We start from the raw sequence: 18226 nt of genomic DNA on the forward strand, positions 1-18226 counted from the left end.
AAACACATAGTTCAAAAATAATATTAAAGTGGTTGGGGAAATAGCTCAGTAGTTAAGAGTGCTGCTGCTCTTCTAGAACACCTGAGGTCAGTTGCAGCATGCCTGTCCAGCAACTCTCAGCTGAGGGAACATTCTAGGTGGGTTAAAGAGAGTAAGTTGTAAGGTATTGAACTACCTCAGAAGCTTGCTGAAAAATTATTACAGTTATTGTGTTACACTGTTGTTAAATCATTGGTCATGTGTCTGAGGATGATGGCCATTCAAAGAGGTCGTAACTCTTAGCCTGAAAATCTCAGGCCAACCCCTCCACTCCAGCCCAGCACCTATCTCTCTTTGGGACAGAGAATTAAGAAGTCACTTGCTGTGGTCTTAATGTTCAGATCCTCCACTCATTCTTTAGATGTAGGCTATCTCAGACTAAATCACACAGTATGTAACTTCCTGCCACCTCCTAGAATCCCTAAAAGCCAAATATTTACCTTGTAGTTGGAGCCCTAAACATGCTATTTACATCTCCTTGGTAAGAGTGTTCTAGTGAGAGTCACTTCTAGAATAAAAGTCATTCAATTTGGGAAATTTCTCTGCAGGCTTTGCCCTAAGGTTCCTCCCACACCTAATCATCTTGCTTGTCAGCTTTTTTTCCTACCCTTATTTTAAACTATCCTTGCTAAGGAAGCCCCTCTACAGGTTTCAATGGAAGTTTGTATCACTTTGTTCTATTCCTTTTCCAGTACTTTCCCATGACAAGGCCCAAAATGGTCCCCAGTCTCTTTCTCCAATAAAACTCATTCCTGAAGTGTTATCATGTGTAAGTTCTGTTTTTTTTTTTCCCACTTGCTGGACCTTTCATTTTTCATGTCTACCAAGTATGTTCTTCCTACATTCACAGAGGCAAAGTTAAAATAACTGTTGCACCAGACAGTCCTGCTGGTTGACTGGAACACAAAGGTATATGGAGATAGCATTCTCAATTCAGCTTCAGTTTATGGAATCCACTGTTGGTACAGTGTATCAACAGAGTGATGTCATACTACATTTAAGTTTTTACAAGCTTCTTTCATAATTAGCTCTCTGTGTAGTCACAGTTTTACTTATCACATGCTCCCAAACACATGTTGTTTGTTAAACATATTTAATCAAAAACACTAAATATAGTTGAATTTAATTATTTCATTTTTTGCAAAACAGTTCATGAAAAATTACCTAACAATATTTGTTATACAAAGTTATGCTTAAAATACCTAATATAAATTATGAATTTCAACAGTATAAATCATGAATTATATTACTAGTATGAACACTTTTTGTATGTGTTACTCAGTGAGTTCAAATATTAATTAAACTACAAATGGCAAAGCCAGAATATAAAATTAAGCAAGACAAAGTTTTCTATGAAGTTCCTATAGATTAATTGCTTAGTGCTTTAAATGAATATGATATAATCTTACCTAGCACAAGAAATTAGATATTATGCTTATTTTATAAGGATAAAACTTTGACTTAAGAAGTTAACAATCTCATACTATATTATTTTGTGGCCAAATGATGGATATCTACATATCTGATTCTAATAAAATAAAATTCTACATTATTTTATGGTGCCACTACAATATTAAGATTCCCAGTTTCTAGGTTTACAAGTTAGAAAAGCTGTAAGAAAATAAACTTTTTCTTTTTTTAACATTTTAAAATTTAAAAAATTCACACACTGTATTTTGATCATATTCTTTCCTCTCCCCATATTTTCTGAAGTTAATCTAATCTTTCTGATTAAGTAGAGATTGAACTCTTGAATAAATCAATTAGTTTGGCAGTTTTTAGTTTAGAAGATCAAGCTTTAATTTCTAATTTTAAGGTAAACTCATTATTAAAGCTTTAGACGCTGGAATAGCTTCTCATGCCACTAAAATAGATCTTACTTTGATGGACAAAAGTGGATTATTTTGTCAATCCGTTTGTCAGTTTAGTGGGTTGGTTTATTTAACTTAATATAGAAAGGAATTCAGCACAATGGCAGAACTCAGGTTAGATATGAGTTCACATTTCAAAGGAGGAAAACCTGAATATTTTAATGCTCAGTAGTGCTGACTTCAGTGTGATTTGATACACCAAAATGAATATGTATAGTTTTGTAAGCTTGATGTAGTCATCACAGATTCCATGTAACATATAATATATCAGTACAAAGTAATTATTTAATGAATAAGACCATGACTAATAGTAAAGAATGGCTATATGGATACAGTGTTTGCATATTATGTAACTTTTCATTTACCCAACCATAGCGGTCAGGTAACCTTGAGAAACATAGGATAAGTAAACTGAACAAAGTTATGCAGGTGGGAAGAAGTTAAGCTGGTCTAGAAATTTGAATTTGATTTTATTACCCTATTACCCATCACGTTATATATTTCATCATTTGAGGTTTAAAGAAAAGCAAAAGATTTCTGATTTTCTCAACAACGATTTCAACTCATTTGTAAAGAAATTATACACTACAATTCATCCAAATGATCTGAGATAATACAACTGACAATTTAATTTATTTATAGTACCTAAAGTTTGAAAAGGGAATGCTTTTAAAAAATCAATTCATATTCTACTTTTGAGATACAAAGGCTCAATTGGAGAATATCGAACACAGAAAAGAAGTTTATAAGAATAAGATAACTGTAAAAATGAAAAGTGATTTTAATTATTGCGTGACTGGACCATGGAAGAATAAGTCATTTGAGAGAATAATTTTGATATTCACTACAGTATGTTTATTAACAGTATAGAAAATATGAAAAAAAGATATAAGGGTGGTACAAGGAGACATTCACTACAAAAACAGTAAAGCATTAAAAATTAGTGGTAAAGATAAGAATATTTGGATAGAATAATATTCAAGAAATAAGGTTCCATGACTAATAAAAAATCTTGCAGCAAAAGTCTTCTATGTAGAAAATCAATGAATTTTTGTTGAATTCTTCCAAAATTTTAAAGAATTAAGACCACTTATCCAGAAACTATCCCTAGATTATCAGGAAGAAACCTAACTCATTCTCCTAAAGACTCCATCACAGAAGGACAATTGAACATATAATCCAGCAAAGGAGAAGATTAAAAATAAAAAATGTAGTATTATTGACATACACTAACAAACTTGATAGACATGACAATCAATGATAGAAAAAGGTGAAAATTGCAACAAAGAAAATCTGAAGTGAAAAATCCACTCTACTGATGAAAACCTATCATGATGCTAATAATGTTCTTTATAGAACTACAATCAATCCTACAATACATGTAAAAGCACTAAAAACCTCCCAACAGCCAATAAATGTTGATCATAAAACACAGAACTAATTTCAAGTCACCCTACAGTGTCACAGTAACTAAAACAGTATGGCTTAAAAAAAAAAAAGGCAGACCAATGGAATGTATTAGAGATCTCAGAAAGAAACCAGATATCCACAGATAACCAATGCTAAACAAGGGGTCAAAATAAGGCATTTTAGAAAGAATAGCCTCTATTTGCTAAACAGTGCTAGAAAGAATATTGAGTATTGATTCATAAATATTATTTCTTACAAAAATCATCTCAGGCTAGATTACAGACCATAAAATAAAACCTAACATATGGAAGTACTTGAAGAAAGCATAGCAGGAACACTTAGAGAAATCTGAGTAAACAAATTTTGGATGGTTGCCACTACACAGGAAAATAGAAGTAGACAAATGGCATAATATCAAATAAAAAGGCTTCCATACAGCAAATAAAACAATCAATAGGGTATATACACAGGACATAAGAAGGAAAGTAACATCTGCCAACTATTTGACAAAGGATTAAAGTACAAAACATAAAAGGAACAGGACACAGCAGTAGTAACAACTACCAAATGAGGGCTTGGATTAAAAATGGGCTAATGGTCTGAGTGGACATTGGTCAAAAGAAACGAAAATGGATCACAGATACTTTCAAGATGCCCATGAGGTAAATGTACAACAAAGACATAATGTGGTCATATACTCAAGTTAGAATGGCTATTATGAAAACATCAAAGCCTGCAAAGATACAGCAAAAGGAAAAGTCATACATTGTTGCAGGATTTTCAGATAGTGTATCTATGTGGAAAACAGTGTGGAGACTCCTCAAAAATGGTAAGCCTAGATCTAGCATATGTTCTAATATTCACTTACTAATTATATTTCCAAAGGGAATTACATCTGCCTACCAAATGCTCCCTGCACTCTTTATGATCCTTATAGCACCACTTATGACTAAGATATGGAATCAACAGACAGATTAATGTCTACAGAAAATGTGGCGATTGTATCTAACGGGTTATTAGTCAGCCATGCAGAAAGGTGAAATCCTGTCATTTGTGAGAAATTGAATGGAATTGGAGGACATTACGCCATGTGAAATAAGGTAGATATGGTCAATAGAAGGCAAACAGCTCTTATTCTCACTTATGCATAAAGGCTAAACTGCTTATAGGATAATTTTTACTAAGAAGAGTGGAGGGAGCAGGATAAAATATTACTAGATAACAGGTAAGAAAACAGAGTTAGAGATAAAAACTTCAGTTTTTAATCAAACTGACAATTGTTGTGGAATGACTATAGTTTACAATAACCTGATATACAGTCCATGAACATTTCAGAGGCAAAATCCTCAGAAGAAGTTCAGGAGCACGAAAGGTCATTAATCTGTTGTGCCAATGCATATCACAGATATGCGTTAAAATACTAAATTTTTATCCATTAATACCTGAAATTATTATTTCTAATTAAACCAAAATCTTTAAATCTATCTGATTCTACTGTAGTCATTATTTTGGTTTTTGTAATATTTTACATCTATTTATTTTGTGTTGGTCATTATGTTTACACAAGAACGTGTATGGAGGTCAAAGCCAAAGGAAAACTTGCAGGAGTCAGTTCTCTCATTTTGTCATGTGGACCCAAGGAACTGAACACAGTACAGCAAGCTTGCTGGTAAGCACTTTTACCTGCTGAGACATCTCACCTTCACAGAGACAACCAGTGTGACCAAAGCTACTAATTTTCTGCTATATCCTTTATGAAAACTCTGCTTCATTAAAAATCATCTTTCCCCATCCCTGAAATTTGACAACATAAGGCCATCTACTATATAAATAGATGCTTGCTCTCAATCTACTGATATGGAGTCACACTTTCAAAATGTATACACTAAGTTTTGAACATTTCACCTCCATGGAGAATACCAGGGGTTGGAACTGGTACTGCTTAACAGCAGTTAACATTTGTTCAGAAAAGCCGGTAACTCTCAGTGGAGGAGCCGTTTGATTCATTCAAACTGTGACAGTAAAATATTTAAAATGTAATCTGAGATAGTGATGATTTTGACATACTGAAGAAAGTGGTTATTTTTCAGCCTCAGATGCAGCCTAGAGCTTGCATGAATAATAACAACATAAACACACAGGGAACAATTCAAATAAAGAATGGAAAAAAAACTTACTCTTTTTCCAGGAGGACCTGGTGGGCCAGCCTCACCGGATGGACCAGGAGGACCCTATAAATGAAGATAGTTATAAATAAATGTAAAATGCACTGTTTAATAAGCTGGGTATTTTTCATAGCCAACATAATTTCTCCCAATATGAACTAATTCTTTTCTCATTTATGCACATCTATCTTTCCTGAAAACCTCAGCCCCCATTAGGAGACCTGAATTGCTTCTACATATCCCCAGAGTGAGCTGGTAAACTCATTTGGTAAACTTCTTCATGGGTATATGAAAGTTCTTCAAATTTCCCTTGTGGAAATCCTGGCATATACACGTATCATAGCTTACAAATGTGAACATATTAACTTACTACCTCTAAACTTCTGATACAATGCTTATGCTTTTTATTCCACTGTGTAAACAATTATGTGAGGATGTATACCTTAGACTTCCAATACTTAAGAGACAGACCCTTGTAGGAGATTCATCTGTCTTCAAACCTATTTAAGCTAATGTCTTCTGTATTTTCTCCTTTCCTAAGTAACCCACGTGGCCAAAATACTTCTGTGTCATTACAAACATAATATTAAAATGTTTACACTATAACTTCATTTAGTTGCTTGGCTGAAATACCTTATGACCTACAACAAGCTACTAGTCTGATATTCTTATTTTTATACTCACTATATTTAAAATGTATTATTTTTTATAAACAAGTGGAAGTTTGGTTGTCCCTGAGTCTCTGACTCTTTTGCTCAATTCGGGATCCTTTTTCTCCTACAGGGTTGCCTCACCCAGCCTAGATTTCAGGGTTTGTGGGTGGCCTTATTGTGTCTTGTGCTGTATTCAGTTGACGCTTCTGAATGGCCTGCTCTTTTCTTGGGGTGGTGGGGAAGGAGAGGATTCGTCTGGGGGAGAGGGTGTTGGAGGATGCTAGAAGGAGCAGTGGGTGGAGAAGGTGTGCTTGGGATGAACTGTATGAGAGGAGAATACATAAAAGAAAACAAGAAAAAAAAAAAGACAAGCTCCTATACATATGACACAATTTTGAGAAATGGATACACAATATACACAGTAGTTTTAATTGTGAAAGAATGATAATTTTGAATTGCCTTTAAAAAAATGAATGGGGCTACAGATGAGGAAAAATAGTAAGGATTCTTGCCTACCGGTTGCCCTGGATCTCCATCTTCACCCTTGTCACCTCCGACACCATCTTGCCCCTATAATTGACATTCAAAATTAACCCAGATATTTCTTGTTATATTTTATTATTATAAAGGTACAAAACTTACACATACTATCTTGGTATAGTGTTGAAATAAGCTGTAATCAGATGAACAAATAAAGTTACAACACTTATTTTTTGGTTAGTGGTGCCTCTTGCTCTTTTCAGAAATACTTGGGAAATGGTTATTATACCTGAGTGTAAAGTAGTCTTCTGATATAAAGTAGGAGTCTCACTTGATGTATAAGATAAGTGCTTCTGCTCACCAGAAGCAGACATAATGCAATTCAAAGTAGGATTTAAATAATGATTGGCATTAAGAAATACAGACTTGAACTTTGTAATAAAAGTATGGCTGCTACTTAGATAATTTGGGTAATACAGGAAAGTTTCAATAATTGTTCGAATGAAGAGGGCAGTCATGTAACAGAGGTGTAATAGTCACCAGTTAGGTTTATGGTCAGTGTGATTTCTGTTTGTTTCATGTGGCTTTCTGTCTTTAGAAGTCCATTTAGAAAAGAATTTTTCTAAATTCTGAGGGAACAGCCCCCACCAAAGCATCCTTTTATTTCTCCGTGATACTTACTGCAGGGCCAGGTTCCCCAGGTGGACCGGGATCTCCAGGAAAACCAACAGGTCCCTAGAAAGATGTTATAAAAGGAAATTAAGTATGTGTGTGTATGTGTGTACATATATACATATACAAATTTTTCTTGTAGCTTTACAAAAGATGCAATATGAAAAGAATATTTTAAATTATAATAACAAAAGTAGTGCTAAGAAGTGAATATGACACAAATTTCACTTTAAAGAGGAAAACTCACCGGATTCCCCTTGGGGCCATCATCACCTGGTGGCCCTTTAGCACCAGCAGGACCAGCAGCACCAGGGGGCCCAGCTTCTCCTTTCTCTCCTCTCTCTCCTTTGGGACCCTAAAGAACACAATCGAAAGAAATAGTCACCTTGTAAGTACTGTTTCAACATCATAACATCAATATAGTGCGATGGACAATTTCCACTATTTATAGTCTGTATTTTGCAAAATTCCTAAAAGAATACAAATTGAATTAATTAAATACCAATAGTCAAGGACCCTGCAAGCTAGATCGTCAAAATATTTGTAGATTGTAAAGGGAGTGTAGTTTTTTTCACTGGCAGTATAATTTATGTTGAGTAATCAATTTTAATTAACAAACGTTTATTTAAAGCAGCAAGGAAATAGTTGCTTTGTTTATATTATGGACAGTTTCACCAAACACAATGTATATAGTGAACACCTTATAATCTTAATGATTTAACTCCTACAAATGTGATTTTTTTAAAACCTAGATAATAATAACAAAAACCCACTGAGTATTGTCATTTGTTAAACAGTGGTTTTGTAGTCATGGTCACATTAAATAAGTTGGAAAAGAAGAGTAAAAACAAATACTCTTGGGATTCAAATTCAATATTCAAACACTCTAAAAAGAATTCTTAAGTTTCTAATGAAGCCGAAAAATGGCTTTACTACTATAGAACTTACACCTGAGCCAGCTTCACCCGGGGGCCCGGGGTTCCCAGCTTCTCCAGGTTCACCCTACAAAGAAAGTATCATATGAAGGTAAGAACAGAGATACGGTGTTTTCCATCTGTAATAATCCCTTTACTATGGCCATCTTAATTTAGGTCAGCCTCTGCCTTACTGTATTGCTTAAAGTACATAAAAAAAATCTAATAAGAAGAAAGAGAATTTGGATTAATGATCTCAATAACTCAAATGAAGAAACAGATTAAATGCTGACTCAGTTTTGATGGACTAAATCCAGCAAATCAACCCAAGTTACCACAAAGCTATGACAAAAATCAGAACATTTTCTAACAATTTACATTTGTATGGCATCAAAATTCATATTATAAGAAGGATTATAGATTTTAAAAAGAAAGTTTTTTTTGGTACTAACTATAAACATGTATCTTGTTAATAAAATATATCAGTATAAATCTTGGCACAATATTGATAATCCTATAGTTTAGTAGAGATCAGGGTTAGATATAGGATGTACTTAATAAAAAGTCTTGTATTTGAGTTTTTAAATATTCTAAATTTAATGGCTTTTATGTTCTCATTTTATCCAGCTGGATATTTGCCAAGTCACCTGACAAGTAAAAAAAAAGTCTAAGGAAGCAGCAATCCATATTTAAACAAATGTATCATGAAGGGTATCAAAATTGTAATGTTTATGTACAAAGAACTCTTTCCTGGGATTTAGCTATGGAGTCTACTGTTAGTGTCTCCTTCTTAGAAATGCATAAAAATATAGTGTCTTATTCCAGTGACTACTGAAGTGAAGGGATGCAGCACACGCACACAGACACAGACACAGACACACAGACACAGACACACAGAAACAGACACAGACAAACACGTTCCCCTCAGCCCTCTTCTAGCCACTCCAACAACAATGATCATCAGCATTCTAAAGTGGCACATACTAGTGATTCCAAGTTGGTTTGAAAATTTCCATAGTAAGTACAAACATCATTCCAGGGTAGAAACTGATGGATTAATTTTCTTAGTCTTCTGAGATTCACATATAGTTTGAATTCTTTGTAAAGCTGTGACATCACCAAGTACTTTCCAAGAATTTCTTAGATGTGGGATTGCATATAAATTTTGTCTTCCTCAAGATAAATGGCAAATATTTCCTATATTTTGGACAGTTATTACAAGTAAAATAACTGCATTTATGTTATGTATGAAGAAAGGACTCATTCAACTATTATAATGTGATAAAATGATCTATCAGGAATTTTGGGGGATGCCATTCACATATTTGAAATGAAACACGTACTTTGTAATTCAAATAAACTGTAAAATGTCCATACTAACTGTTTAATACATGGAATATATGCAATATTAATCAAAAGTCCTGGAAACATTGAACACAAAATGTTTTCTTATGTGCCATATTATCCTGTGGTATCATTGTAGAAATTTGGAACTAGAAAGAAAACTATATATTTTTAAGTTAACATCAATATATTTTGCTCATCTCTTTCCATTTTTGTTAAATATAAAGGGACTGATATTCTGAAAAGATTATTTCAAATTTTCTAAAATGAAGAAATTAATGGTAGTCAAGAAATGTGTTTAGACAGTAACATGTAAGGGCGAAGACTTCTACAAAATCTCTGAGAATAATCTATCAATATTCACTTGCTTTTAGAATAGTAAAATTACCTTCATGCACATTAAAAACAAACACATATGACAAGTGTCCATAAGGAAAATTTTAAAGGAAAAATGTTATCAAGTAATAAGTTTCAATTTAGATACCCATAGAATAAAAAAGTCAACTCTATGCAGATCCTAGCACACAGAAAAGTAAGTTTAAATCTAAATAAACTTTAAATGAGTAGATTCAAATTAAATTAAAAACTAACAGTCAAATCCCCAGCCTTATTGAACATTATAAGACTAAAAATTGGCAAATTGTTATCATTTGACCTATAACCTACATGACAATGTGTGAGACTTCCCCAATATTGGCAAATGTTAGTATCTTTCATGGAAGACAAAGTATAAATTCATAGAAGACAAGGTTTTAGAAAACTAAAGTACTTACGACTATATGCTTGGTATTTGCGATCTTCAGGACATATGTAAAGCACATGAAATGCCTATTGCAATTATCAACTACTCCTAACTCTCTGGGCAACATCATCACCAGACTACATGTTCCCAAGAAAGAATGCAGAGGGAGTAAAGCTGCTGGGATTTTTTCAAGACAGTGGTGTCTTGAATACTGGTATTGTCTTATGCTTTTTATGTTAGGACAATTAAACTCAATCAGATTTTTTCTTTTAAAAACTGTCTTTCTCAACATAAAGATTTCACTTATTTAAGATTATAAGCAAACCTCCTATAAACAATTGTTAAACAAACTGCATTCTTTATCTGCTAAGAACTAGAAAGTGTAATTTGTTTCTAATTTAGTAATTAATGAGCTATTTGAACAGTGAGTCATATGCAGTTAATTATAAATACAACAGTCAGAATGAGAGGCAGAAGTAAACATCAATTTAACATAGTCTAATCTCATTACACTAGGTTTGGAGGGTTAGCTCTTTTAATGAAAATAAATGAATTAATTATAAAATAAAATGTGTCATGCCCCAAATGACTTGACAGACTTTGATGATCCCTCATGGAAGGCCTCACCTTCCCTGGGGAGTGGATGAGGAATGCCATGGGGTGGGGGTCGGTGAGGTGATGGGAGGAAGGGAGTAAGAGGGAACTGAGACTGATATGTAAAATAAGATGGTTTCTAATCGAAATACAATTTAGAAAAAAAAAGAATTCAAAGCAAGGAAAAGAATCATGTTTCAAGGTTGGGATACAACCACTACAGTTATGCTTTTGGTAGAGCAGATGTGAAATTTTACATTTTCCCCGTATAATATTTTAAGGTATGAATTGGGTTTTTTTTTGTTCTTGAAAACTAGAAAATCATTTTCTTAATCTAAGTAAATGTCAATGATAATTTTCTTTAAAAGTCTACTAAGATATGAGGTTGAATACATAAATAAGAAATCAAAGAATCATTTTGAGATTTTTTTCAAAAAAAAAAACAAAAAAAGAAGACTAGATTTTTAAGATGAAATAACGTTTACCAGGGAAAGGAGCTGTTCTGAGCACAGATGTTATGGCACATGCCAAGAGCTTTGAAAAGTGCCAGAGATGGGCTGAAGGCTTAGTAATGAGAAGGTGACAACAATCAGTGATTAATTGTTTTCGGATATGAAAGACTCCTTTCGTCCCTGGCTCAGTTGTAAGACAGAGTTTCCTCTGCTTTGAGTACCAAGTGTCACTAATGAAAGGCACTGTAGTCTCCTCAGACATTCAGACGCTGAAGTGGAGCTGGGCATTGTCAGTTTCTAATGAAGAAACATTCACCAAATCACTGTAATTAACTAAGCCTCAGCCTTCCCTGTTCACGAAGGCAGATCACGATGACTCCTACTCTGCACTGAAACAGGAAATAATCTGCGTGCAGCATTCATCGCCACAGGTGTCAATACAAAACACCCATCAGCATTTGATTTCTACCTGTGTCGGCTCTAGAATAAATAATACTGGATTTGTGAATATATGCACCAAACATGTTAGAAGCATGTAAAATGCGCCCCACAATTATCAAAGCTCTTTATTTATGGCTGTTTTAGCCAGTGTGCGCTCACCTTTTCTCCCACACCTCCAACAGAACCAATAGAGCCTGGGGGTCCTTGTGGTCCCTGGGATGTAGAAAAAGAAACAGAGTTACACTTTTAATAGAATGTTTAGCTCACATACATGTGCATACAGTTTTCAAAAGAGAACATCATATACAGGAATACGGAGTAAAATTGAGGAGTGAAACAAAAAGTAATGACTTTATCAGCTTCTTCAGTTGTTATATTTACTAACAGCAAATAATATATTTCATCAGCTTCCAACTTTCCCAGGATTTGGAGCATAAGGCAAAGAGACTTCCCAGATTTTGTCACATATTTGGTAATGGACACAAAATTCCAATGTCTCTGCCCATGAAAAAATCAGGGCATATTTACGATATGATTGTATACTGTACACCTGTTGCAACTGAACTTAAGAATGGCCTACTGCATTGGAAAATCAAACCCCTTAGAAACTGCTAGGCATCAGATTTCTTTGGGAGACTGAAAGCCCCACACCTTTTCTAGTTTACCAGCTGCTGATATCTTTTATCAGTTCTGACCTAATAAAATTAAGGGCAGGCATGAGAGAAAATAATTTCTACCAAAAAGAATGTGGAAAGCAGGCAGCCTCATTTGCAAAACATGAAGTCAGAATTCGATCACACAGGCCTAGAAATGTATGGAAGATAACAGTAGCATGGATGCATTATTACATTTCCACATTCTATAACATTCCATGAGAATGCTGGACCGGTTTCTAAGGGGAATGTCTTTGAATAACTGAGAAGGAATTGTTTGCTCTCAGTGAGAAAGGGTGCACAAATGCACATATTTCTCCAAATGATTTATAGGCTGGAAATGCGTGAGTGCCATAAAACCTCTATGTGGATATATGTAACACATGTGTAAAGTACACACCTAGACTAGTACATCCAAAGGCAATTACCCAACTCTTACAGAATTGCCAGAGAGAAAGCCTAAACTGAAGAATTCAATAACCATTTCCAGAACATTTATCACTTATCAGCTACTATGTAAGTATACTTACTATGTAAGTAAGTAAGTAAGTAAGTATACTTACTATGTAAGTATAATATTCTGAACAATATGGCTTATAATGATTCAAATTATAGTTTCACCAATAAATATACATTAAGTGTGAACTAGGTGTCCATTTTACATTTTCAGGAGAAAGGCCATTTCTTTCTTTCTATTATGAAGTGGCATGAGTAGATGACCATTGGGTTCTTATCCATTTCCATTGATAAACCTTGATGTGATTATCTCCATTGTATCTCACAAAACATCTGCCAGAATAGAATGCTGGCACAGAATGTCATTTGGAATTAACTAGCATACACTTCACAGTTCTTACATCAGCTCCATTGGGACCTTGAGGGCCTCGTGGGCCAGGAGGACCTGGTGGACCCTAGAAAAGACAAAAGAAAAGTTTGCCAAGATCATACAGAAATACAGTTAACACATTCATATTTTAGGATGAGTAAAAGGCTAGTAGCTGTGAGATCACAGGCAGAGAAGGCAGGAGGGTTACCAATATGCAGGATGAAGACAGTATCACATCAACCAACGAATGCCCCTTTCCTCACTGATAGGAAATTAACACTTCAGAAAAAAGACAAAAGAACAGAAAAGCAACGCAGGACTCCTATTGCTGCTACAAATTATTCACAATATAGACAATGTCATATTATGGAAGAATATATCACAGCATAAAATAATCATACCACTGGAACAACAACAAAAAGAAAACCAAAACTAGACTAGTTTCAGAATTAGGAAATCAAGTAAAAAAATATTGTCTTTACTTTGTGTGAAAATGATTGAGTGTATGAATTCTCAGGTTTGACATTATAAAACTGGAAATAACTTTAGTTGCCTCCCTACAGTGAAGCTTCTATGTCCTGGCTATACGTTAAAATTATCCCAGGATACAATTGTTAAAACATTTTTGGACAATATCCCTTACTTTTAGGTTGCAACTAAGGTAGTTCAAATAAAAGAAACAAAATAAGATTATATAATATGAAATAAAGAGAATAGATGTAGTTAATACCTAGTCATTAGTATTTTTTTAAATCTCAGTTTAACCTAATGCCACAATTGATGCTTTTTCTAATCTGACCTATCAAGCAGAATGAATGTTTCAGCATCTCATGGAAACACACCACTAGATCTAGAAAAATGGACTATAGTGTGTCACCTGCTGCTTCAGAGTATGACCTAGTCAGCCATGTATAGTGTTTGTTCCTCACAGTTAGATTTTCTAGTGATAAGAATAATTTCAAAGTATGTAATAAATGTAGATGTTGGTCTTAAAGTGAATGAAATGTAACTTACAATTATTAAACTTCAAAATATGAGTAGAACCTGTCCAGGTGTAGGTGATCAATACAAAACAAATTCAATGGTATTTTTATAGATTTATTTTGGTCCTGTTTGTCTTTTTCCTTGTATATTTTGCTTTCTGTTTTTGTGGGATTTTATGTTTCTTGGGTTTTTTTGTTTTTATTATTGATTTTTTTTTAAAGAAAGGCCATGGAGTAGGCAGGTAGGGAAGAGGTGGGGGGGAGGTAAAGCATGATCAGAGTATATAGTCTAAACAATTTTATTCAAGTAAAAAGTACTAAAATAAGTATTTTGAAATAAATTACAATTGTCAACAATGATAGAAAAAGCAATTAATACATATAGTCATCAAATACAAGTTTCAAATACTTTGAGAAAATACTTCCTTATCAAATATATTTGAAAGTTTAGGTTTAGTTCTTAAAGTAAAAAAAAAAGTCCTAATTGATAAATAAAAAGAATTTGTTACACTACTTGAATTAATAATGCATTCCTTACCAAACTTAGAAGTTGTTTCCCAGTACAAAAATTTTTTATTCTTCTTCCATAGTTATTAATTATAGAAATACTATATGAGTGCTATATATTCTTTATTTGTTTCACACCCAAGCTCAAAGCAAAAGATTCACAAGACACCATTGTGGCACTGGATCACATTAAATATTTGAATCACTGAATGTCATATATGCACATAACATTATTCTGAAGTGGATGAAGATAAAAGATAAATATGTGTATTACCGATGATACTTGAATAGGAAACAGAATTTAGAGCAGCACAATTTCACCATTGTTTTGTTAACATCAATGAGTTGTAATTAACATGTGAGTAGTGTTGACATGCACAATACCATTGAATCTCTGGAAAACACAACCTACCATGGGTCCAACATCTCCATTTTCACCCTTTTCGCCTGGTGGCCCTGGCAACCCCTGAGAAAATACAATTTAAAAGAAAGTCATCCATGTATATATTTGAAAGGTCCAGAAATGGTTAAGATGGTAAAATGCTTTCTACACAAACACAAGGATTTGGGTTAGGAGACTCAGAGCCTATGCTACATTAGACACAGTAGCTCTTATCTGTAATCCCAGTGTTTGCCCAGAGTGATGGAAGGCAAAGACAGAAGGCTTTGTAGCTCTCTGGCATATTAGGCAGTGGTAACACAGCAGGAAACATTAAGACACAAAGTCTCAAACAGTAGAAGGGAGAACCAAACCTGAAGTTACCCATAAATGCACTATAACACAATGAAACATGATGGTATGTGCTCACACATACATACACTCAACGCAAAGACAAAAAAGTTGCTGATTTACACCACCAATAATTAATTATAAATTTAATTAAACATGTAGAAACTAATATTCAGAAACAAGTATATTAAAATACTTCTAGTCAACTGTTTCCAACGTTACAAAATCTGATTATATTCATAATTAAAAACCATGTTTTACATAATATTTTAAGTTGAGTTTTCTAAAATAGATAATTCAATAAACACATAAAATTTTATCATACAAACAGCAAGCCCCCTTTCTATTTCTTTTACTCAAGTATGGACTTTTAATTTGTATTTTACATTTTTATGTTTATATTGTCCCAGTCAAGAAACTGTTTGGCAAAACTGTTTAAAAATATATATTTCCAAAGTTACACATATATTCTTATTCATAGTCGGTTAACTCATTCCTGAATCTTAAAATTGTGGAAGTCATGAAACTTAATATATTGATCACATCCTTTTGTTTTCACTAAATTCTGTCTTTTGTATTAACCACACTGTAAGTGGACAATAGAAACCCAATGTTAGGGAAAACTCAGGCTGAGCCAGGTTAGGCTGTATGGGTATTTGGGTCAAGAATCTACACTTGTTACAAATTTTAAATTATATGTAACCATATTTAATATACATAATACATTAACAACCATATGAATGTTTTTTATACATAAAAACAAACTCCAAGTCTAAATTTAAGGGGAAATGCTGACCACTCCCGCTTGGAGGTTGGCACAGGTGATGCTGTCCACGCCCACTTAGGGGCTGGCACAGGTGATGCTGACCACGCCCACGTGTGGTGGTCAGAGTGACATAGCAAGCTTTAAATATGAGGGATGCATGAATTTGGCTCTCTTTTCCCTCTCCCACCTGGCTGAACAGGACTGGTTCCATAGCGTGAGTACTTCCCAATAAACCATGTGTGCGTGCGCACGTGCACACACACACACACACACACACACACACACACACACACACATCCCTAACCTCCACATGCAGTACACATAGCATTTAATTTTTCATAGAAAACAGGAATATTGCTTTGTTTTCTGCCCTGGAAACCAATAGTGAGTAGTTCAGGAAAATCATGCATAAGCTTCGTACCTGAAGACCTATGGGTCCAGGAGGTCCTGGGAAACCTCGTGCCCCCTCATCACCTTTTTGTCCAAACATTCCCTGCTGTCCTCTGGGACCTGCCTCACCATCTCCTCCCTTGAAAACAGCAAGGTACAGATCAGTATTAAAGAAAATATTATGACACATTCTTATAAAATGGCAGGCATTTTTATAATCTACCAAATAATTACAAAGTAGATTCAATTTTCCTGGTCTTCTCCAAACATGCCACTGTTTGATTCACAAGCATTCTTAGTTTCTGGAGTTTAGTTGATTTTGATTGGATCATCTCATCAAATAAGGTAAAAATGGTCCAGGAGAAAATATAGTGCTCAAATATTATCAAATATTAAGTGATGTCAAACCTGTTCTTATTTAAACTTATCTGAACTGTGTCACTTTTTTTTTTAATCTTTAAATTTAACATCATTTATATTATTTTTCATTTTAAATTTTTAAATCTTTTTATTTTAAAACAATCATTCTCATTTTACATACCAATCCCACTTCCCAATCCCTCCTCTCTTCCTCCCTCCCACCTTCCTCTCATCCAATCCCCCATCCATTCCTCAGACTTCCTTGACTCCCCATGGGAAGCCATGTTTTCTAAAAGTGGCTAGTTATAATAGATCACATAAGTGCGATTCACTGTTTAGAACACAAATAAACATAGTAGCACATAGTGTCAACTAGATATAGGATTGACATACAATCATTAATTTTATCAGGGAATTAAGAGTACCTAAATTTGTGGAACAAAGAGATATTAATACTTACAGCAATCCCAGGGGCACCAACAGGTCCTTGAAGACCTGGGGGACCAGGAGGGCCCTGGAGTGACAAACAAATCAGAAATCTTAAAATCAAATCTTCTAAAGCATCAGTAATGTTACAAAAAACAAAAGACAATGGCTGACCAAGGCTGGCAAAGATAAACAATGGCTGATCAAGATAAACTTTGGCTGATCTTTGGCTGAACTTTAGGCACCTTTACACTCCTTTGGAAATACAGAGATATTGTTTAGATGACTTTGTAATTACTAAAACAACCATCATTTATTTTATTCCCTACAAGATAAAATTGATATTTATTAACAAATATGAAAATGTTCACCTCTGAATATATAAATACATATATGTATTATATATATGAATAGATTTTCCCGATAATCTCTATCAATTCAAGGCTTACATTTTAAAATGATCTTAAAATTTTATTTCTCTAATGATTATATATATATATTATATATATGTATATATATATATATATTAGAAGCACATGAAACATATCTATGCCATCTTCTAATAATCAATGGGCTTCTACACTGTTGTACATAGAATATTTTCATATTAATATATGAAAATCAAGTTTTCCATGCACACACATGTGTTTCATATTCAAGTGTCTGAAACTATTTTGAACAATAGGTTTGAACAGGTAATGGGTCGTCCACACATAGACACAACCTTCTATCTTGCATTAACTGATAATGCTTTGCATAAATGGAATCTGTTGTTTTTAGTCTTTTACCAATTTTCCACAAAGCAAGA

At 33.9% G+C, this 18226-nt stretch overlaps 1 protein-coding gene across 3 annotated transcripts in view; it reads right to left on the minus strand.

Moving 5' to 3' along the window:
- Col11a1 (collagen type XI alpha 1 chain) overlaps window positions 1-18226 on the minus strand; it is a 175182-nt gene that overhangs the window by 26319 nt on the left and 130637 nt on the right. For all 3 annotated transcript variants that reach the window (XM_035451017.1, XM_035451016.1, XM_027395556.2), the window contains 10 exons: window positions 17453-17506; window positions 16664-16771; window positions 15159-15212; window positions 13288-13341; window positions 11937-11990; window positions 8239-8292; window positions 7538-7645; window positions 7300-7353; window positions 6655-6708; window positions 5498-5551 (listed from right to left, as the gene is read on the minus strand). In XM_035451017.1, the coding sequence (XP_035306908.1) occupies window positions 5498-5551; window positions 6655-6708; window positions 7300-7353; window positions 7538-7645; window positions 8239-8292; window positions 11937-11990; window positions 13288-13341; window positions 15159-15212; window positions 16664-16771; window positions 17453-17506 (648 nt within the window). The remainder of the gene's footprint in view (window positions 1-5497; window positions 5552-6654; window positions 6709-7299; window positions 7354-7537; window positions 7646-8238; window positions 8293-11936; window positions 11991-13287; window positions 13342-15158; window positions 15213-16663; window positions 16772-17452; window positions 17507-18226) is intronic.

Source organism: Cricetulus griseus (assembly GCF_003668045.3).
Source record: "Cricetulus griseus strain 17A/GY chromosome 1 unlocalized genomic scaffold, alternate assembly CriGri-PICRH-1.0 chr1_0, whole genome shotgun sequence".
In the NCBI taxonomy this organism is placed as follows: Eukaryota; Metazoa; Chordata; class Mammalia; order Rodentia; family Cricetidae; genus Cricetulus; species Cricetulus griseus.